This window comes from Chenopodium quinoa, unplaced genomic scaffold (genome assembly GCF_001683475.1).
Source record: "Chenopodium quinoa cultivar QQ74 unplaced genomic scaffold, ASM168347v1, whole genome shotgun sequence".
NCBI lineage: Eukaryota > Viridiplantae > Streptophyta > Magnoliopsida > Caryophyllales > Amaranthaceae > Chenopodium > Chenopodium quinoa.
Window position 1 is genome coordinate 344,431 of NW_018745151.1, and position 7,113 is coordinate 351,543.

Sequence of the window (7,113 nt, forward strand, 5' to 3'; positions counted from 1 at the left end):
ATCTTTCAAAATAAAAGATCATATTTTCAAAATATTTTATCTCATCCAAAATAAATCATAATTATCTTGAAATTTTTTTAAAATAAAATAAGTTTTTTTTTTGAAAAAAAAACGTGCACCAGCCACCGTGGTGTGGCCAGCTGAAGCCAGTCACGGTGGTCGTACACCGTAAGGTGTACACTGCACTGCAGCGGTGCACATCAGCAGTAGTGTCGCGCAACCCTTGCACGGTGCTGCTGTTGTTGCCTTTGCTGACCCATCCTCCTGCCCCACCCCGCCCCTCCCTCCGGACCACCTGCAGCGGCAGCCGTCGTGGCTGCGCCACCCAGCCGTGGTTGCCGCTGCTAAAAACCCTTTTTGATTTAATTTAAATAAAACAAAACATATTTTGCAAAATTAAATTAATGCTAATGTGGTCCAATTAATTTCAAAATTAAATCACATTCAATCTTGAAATTAGTGTTCTTCATGAAGTTAATCCCTAATGTAATTTTGATACTTAAATTAAATAATTTGATCATGAAAAATTCATAATTTATCATGAAATCAATTAGATTAAATTCTTTATTTACAGAGTAAACGAATTAAATCAAAACCAAAACACAAAATTTTAAAATTAGGGTTTAGGGTTTTGAAATTTTCGAAAAAATAGGGTGGGGGTTTCGAAATTTTCGAGTGATTAGGGGCAAAATTCGGATCTCTTCATGGCTATTTTGAGCATAATTAAATAACATTTATTCAATTCAAAATTTTAAATCACATTTAATATAATAATTGACCCATAATTAAATTATGCTCCCTCCTAATTGAATTAAAATTGTGGACTATCAAAGAATTATAGTCAATATGCGTAAATACAACAGGCTAACTGATACCACTGATGGGAAATGTAGGTACTACGCAGCGGAAAAACATGAATCATAGTCATACAATACCTAATCCCAAGATCTAATGCATAACACATAAAGAACATATAATCGTATCTTTGAAGCGTGATTCCACTTGCGAACGAGCAAGAACAATGGGATATAAGGAACCCCACGTGTGATTCCTCTACTTAGTCCACGAGCACGGATTAAACCTCCACTAATGCTACTTAGTTGTGACCAAACACTTCAATCAACCTTCAACAGGGATTTGAGCCACGAACACACCACAACACCACCCACGCGCCACCACACGCGCCACCCGGGGAGGAGGGCCGTAAGGACAGGGAGGAGAGAGAGAGGGCCGAGTAGAGAGAGAGAGTTAGGGTTTTGGGAAATTGGTTGCTTGTGTGACAATTCTCTGTATGTCAATTGTTGTCTCTTGCAACCCTAGGCATGGTTTATATTTATAGATCATATTTACAAATAAAACCATGTCAAGTCCAAAACCCATTAGATTCTTCTAACTATCCAAGCCCAATTATCAATATGGTATGTCATGAACTCACGAGGCCCAATAATGGACCTCTAACTTGTTTAACCCAATACTCTTATGTGTGACCTTGTAGGATCCATTCTATAAGGTTTTGGGCCATTAAGCTAGCCCAAAGATCAATTGTCATATCTAGCACCAAACTTTGACGACCCTATAGAATGAACTAATTATCTTCATAATCGTGATCCTTGATATATCAAGTAATTGTACTTATCGAAGACATAACTCCTTCAGAATAGCCATCAAGGAAGCAATAGAACTTGTTCCCTTGTTAGTCTCTCTAACATTTGATCAATGAATGGAAGGGGAAAGTGATCCTTTTTGGTGAATGTATTTAGACTTCTATAGTCTATACATATCCTCCAACCGGTGACCGTCCTAGTTGGAATGAGCTCACCTCTCTCATTCTTGACTACGGTCATACCCCCCTTCTTAGGAACGACATGAACGGGAGAGACCCACCTAGAGCTTGAGATGGGAAATATGATTCCCGCATCCAAAAGCTTGGTGATCTCTTTTTTCACCACCTCTCCCATTTGAGGATGTATCTTTCTTTGTCGTTCAATAGAAGGAAGGGTGCCTTCCTCAAGCGTTATGTGGTGTGTACACAAAGCGGGGCTTATACCCTTAAGATCATCAATAGTATAGCCCAAAGCACCTTGGTGCTTTCTCTAGACACAACATAACGCTTGAGCTTGTCTTTCACTCAAGGATGCACTAACAATTACGGGTTAAGTGGAATTTGGGCCTAAGAATTCATACCTAATGTGTGATGGTAGAGTTTTGAGCTCTACCATAGGCACACCTTTACCTTCTTTTGTTGCGGCCACTTGAAAAGCTTATTGGCTTGAGATCTTCAAGCACATTTGTTCATCCACTTCCTCCATGCTTCCATTAAGCAATTCCTCATATAATGCCATCTCCTTGCATGGTGCACCTAGATTATCTTTGTTCAACAAAGCATTCTCAAGAGCATCGTTAGAGGTGAGAAAGTGCTCATGCATGGAAGATACAACATGATCAAGAGAGTCAATCATCATGCAATTTTCTAGAGAAGAACTTGGATATTTCATGCTTTCATTCAAATCGAATTCTATGACCTCATCTCCTACCTTAAGCGAAATCTTTGCACTCTTGACATCTATCATAGCACCGAGGTAGCAAGAAAAAGTCTACCTAGATGAGTAATATCAAGGTTGAAGAATAGAGGTTTGACTTTCGTTGACTTTCTCTCTTCTCTCTCTTCTTCATGGTTCTTCATTTTTGATTGGTTTTCTTCATCAAATCTGGATTTCAATGGCGAAGAAGAAGAAGAAAGCTATTTCTACACCTCAAATTGTGCAACAAAAGGCTGCTCATGAAGTTGTTGGCTCGGTTTTGAAGAATTTGGGGATTTCAAATACCCCTTTTGTTCCTAGCCCAACTCAAGAGGGGGATGAACTACTTACTCCGGCGCCGACTGTAGTTCAGTCAGCTGGTGGTGCTATTTCCGGCATTCCTGTGGATGTTGAAGCTACTTCAGTTGCTAAAGCTTCTGCCAAATCGAAGCAATCCAATGGAACAGTACCTAGGGTTTCGGGGGTTACTGTTCCATTGGATGCTGGTGGATCTGGGCTTGGTGGTGCAACAGGACATGTTGTATTTCCTTCCTCAACCTCTCTGGAGCATATTGCGCATGACATTAATGAAGATCGAGCTGCTCCTCTTTCTGCCTTGGAGCTGAGCTCGCGCGATTCTTCTGAAAACCGTGCTGCTTCCCCTATTCTGGAGCAGAAGGGGACTCGTGCTTCATCTTTTGCTGAGAAATTGGCTGCTAAAGGAGCTACACTATCCTTTATTGCTCCGAAAGTGCAAGATGGGAAGCTAATTGCTGAGCTACAAGCAGCCGAGCTTGAGGAAGGTAATCGAAAATGGGCTAATGCTCTTGTTTTTTATGTGGTTGGCTTTTATCCTACTATTGATGTTGTTCTTCGTTTCTTTGCTCAACAATGGAATGATATGCAAAAACCAGATGTGTATTGGCATGATGATGGGTACTTTATTATCAATATGTGTTCTAGTGATGATAGAGATACTATTCTTTGTTCTGGTCCTCATATGTTCTTTGGAAAGCCTGCAATAGTGAAGCCTTGGTGCCCTGATTTTGATTTTCATGCTGAAATACTTAGAACTATTCCTCTTTGGGTTAAATTCCCTAATCTTCCACTTAATTGTTGGGGATCTCACACTCTTAGCCGCCTTGGTAGTTTGCTTGGAGTGCCAATTTGTGCTGATGAGTGTACTACTAGACAGCTTAGAGTGTCTTTTGCTAGGGTTCTAATTGAAATTGATGTTACAAAGCCTTTACCATCCTCTGTGTGGGTTGAGAGTCCTTTGAAGGAATTATTGGAGATCAGGATGGTGTATGAGTGGGCTCCTTCTTTTTGCTCTAAGTGTAACAAGATTGGTCATGATTGCTCTGTTAAGCCTCCTTTTCCTAAGCAGGCTTCTAAGCAACCGGCTCCTATTCCTCCTAAGCAAAAGCAAGTTTGGGCTCCTAAGCCTACCCATGATCCTGCTCCTTCTGTTGCTGTTGATGTTGGGGTTTCTGTTCATTGTCAATCTATTATTACTCCACAGGTTCATACAACTAAGAATTCAGATGAGGGTTGGAGAATAGTAGGGAGGAAAACAAAAAGCCAGCAAACTAGAGTTCATCCTGCAAGGAGGTTACTTCACTCTCATTCAGTTGATGTTGTTGGTTTGCTTGAAACAAAAATCAAGTTGAAAAATGTTCTCACTTATCAGAAGAAGTTTGGCTCTTCTTGGCTCTGGTTGTGTAATTATGATCATTCTCCCAAAGGGAGGATTTGGCTTGGTTGGAATGTGGATAGAGTAACTGTTAATGTCTTGAAGATTCATGAACAGTTCATTCAATGTACTGTTTCTTCTAAGGATCTCTCTACTCAGATTTTTCTCACTGTTGTCTATGGTCTTCACTCCATTCATGATAGGCTTTCTTTATGGGAGGGGCTCAGAAGCATTTCTATACAGCATTCTCCTTGGCTTTGTGTTGGTGATTATAACTCTATTCTTCATACTTCTGATAGGCTTCATGGTGTTGATGTTACTGATTATGAGACTAGAGACTTTCAGAATTTGGTTGATGATTTGGACCTCACTGAGCTCAAAAGAAAAGGGTCCTTCTACTCTTGGTCTAATAAGGCTCATACTGGCCTTAGAACGCTCTCTAGACTTGATAGAGCCTTTGGTAATCAAGCTTGGTTAGCTTCTCATGGGCATGTGGAGACTGTTTATCTCCCTCCTTCTTTATCTGATCATAGTCCTGTTTTTCTGGATACTTTCTCTGGCCCTGTGGGGAAAGGTAGACCTTTCCGATTTCTAAACTATATTGCGGATCACCCTGATTTTCTTGATACTGTTTCGCAGGCTTGGGGCTCTGGTAATTCTGTTTGGCAGAAGCTCAATTCTGTAAAGTCTAGTATCAAATCTCTTACTAGCAAGCAGTTTGGAAACATTGAGGAAAAGATTGACCAGGCTAATGATGAGCTTTCTAGAATTCAAACCTTAATGGCTCAGAACCCTGATGATTTGGATTTATATGCTAAAGAATCTGATGCTATTAAGGTTGTTAAGCATTGGAATGATATTCAGGAAAGCATCTTCAAGCAAAAATCTAGGATTAATTGGGTTAAGCTTGGAGATGGCAATTCCCACTACTTCTTTTCTGTGATGAAGACTAGGCAAGCAAGGAATATAATTGATTCTATTTTTTATTCTAATCAGGTGTTGCTTAAGGATCCAAATGCTATCTCTCATGAAATTATCTCTTTCTATAAGTCTCTTTTAGGGACTCAGGCTCCTTGGCTCCCTGTTGTTGACCTTATTACTATGCGGAGGGGTAAGCAGCTTAGTTCTGCTGCTCAGAGCTACCTCATTAGGCCTATCTCTCATGCTGAAATTGATGCTGGCCTTAAGGGAATTGATAACACTAAAGCTCCTGGTATTGATGGCTTTAACTCCTATTTCTTTAAGAGAGCTTGGCATATTGTGAAAGATGATATTTATGCTAGTGTTATTAATTTCTTTAATAATGGGATTTTGCCTAGGCAATGGAATTGTACAACTATTACTTTGGTCCCTAAAGTCCTTTCTGCTTCTCATGTTAAGGATTTTAGACCTATAGCCTGTTGTACTGTGGTCTATAAGCTCATTTCTAAAGTCATAACTGCTAGGCTTGCTGCTGTCATTGGTGAGGTGATTGATGATGCTCAGACAGGGTTCATTCCTGGCAAGCACATTGGTGACAATATTCTTCTTGCAACTGAATTGATCAAAGGATATGATCACAAATTTATCTCTCCTAGGTGTATGGTTAAGGTGGATTTGAAGAAAGCCTATGATTCGGTTGAGTGGGGTTTCTTGATCACTGTCATGCAAGAGCTTGGTTTCCCTCAGAGATTTTTTGATTGGATTTGGAATTGTCTTACTTCTGTCTCTTATTGTATTCTTATTAATGGTTTTCCTGCCCCCCCCCCCCTTTGAAGCTAAGAAAGGGCTAAGGCAAGGTGATCCTATGTCTCCCTTTCTCTTTGCTATTGGTATGGAATACCTCTCTAGATGCCTTGATGAGCTTAGGTTGTCTCCTGACTTTAACTTTCACCCTAGATGTGAAAAGTTAAACCTAACTCACATGATGTTTGCTGATGACTTATTGATGTTTTCTCGAGCTGATAGTGTTTCTGTTAAGCTTCTCTTCCAAGCCTTCTCGAAATTCTCGGGAGCCTCTGGGCTTTCTGCTAATCTTGATAAAAGTGAAGTCTACTTTGGAGGTGTCTCTGTTGAGGTTCAGAATGAGTTAAGGGAGCTTCTTGGTGTTTCTCAAGGCTCCATTCCTTTTAGGTATCTTGGGGTCCCTCTCTCTTCAAAGAAGCTTACTATTGCTCAATGTAGGCCTTTGGTGGAGAGAGTCACTGCTAGGATTCAAGGGTGGATGGCTAAACACCTGTCCTATGCTGGGAGGCTTCAATTGGTTAAGAGTGTGTTGTTTGGTATACAGACTTATTGGGCTCAAATTTTTATTCTTCCGAAGAAAATTCTGAAAGAGATTAAGGCTAGGTTCAGATGCTTTCTTTGGACTGGATCCTCTGCTCCTGCTAAGAAGTCTTTGATTGCTTGGAATAATGTTTGTCTTCCTAAAGTTTTTGGTGGCTGGAATCTGCTTTCTCTTCCTGAGTGGAATAAAGCAGCTGTCACTAAGTTACTTTGGGATATTGCTCACATGGCTGATAATCTTTGGGTTAAGTGGGTTCATATCTACTATTTCAAGCACAAAGATTATTTGACCACTCCTACCCCTGCTAGATGCTCCTGGTTCTTGAAGAAGATTTTGAGTTGTAGAGATATTGTGAATGATCAAGGGGGATGGGATGGTTTCGTTCAGGGCAACAAGTTGAAAATCAAGAAGCTTTATGCTGCTATTAGGCCTCAAGTGCCTAAAGTTCCTTGGAAGAGAGTTACTTGCCATAACTTAGCAACTCCCAAGAGTGTTTTCATATTGTGGCTAGCTTTATGGAATAAGCGTGTCACTAAGGATAGGTTGCTTCAATGACACATCTCTTGTGATCCAAAGTGTTTCCTTTGTCTGAATGGCAATGAAAGTGTTCAGCATCTTTTCTTTGATTGTGATTT

The 7,113-nt window shown here is 40.3% G+C and overlaps 1 protein-coding gene across 1 annotated transcript; it reads left to right on the forward strand.

The window, feature by feature from the left end:
- Window positions 1-2,718: 2,718 nt before the first annotated feature.
- On the forward strand, window positions 2,719-5,967 carry LOC110710117. The gene has a single exon (XM_021888375.1). The coding sequence runs from the start codon at window positions 2,719-2,721 to the stop codon at window positions 5,965-5,967; it is 3,249 nt and encodes a 1,082-aa protein (XP_021744067.1).
- The last annotated feature ends 1,146 nt before the right edge of the window (window positions 5,968-7,113 follow it).

Bases quoted from the DNA above. Each gene is read 5' to 3' on its own strand.
- LOC110710117 (XM_021888375.1), top strand. From the start codon at position 2,719: ATGGCGAAGAAGAAGAAGAAAGCTATTTCTACACCTCAAATTGTGCAA.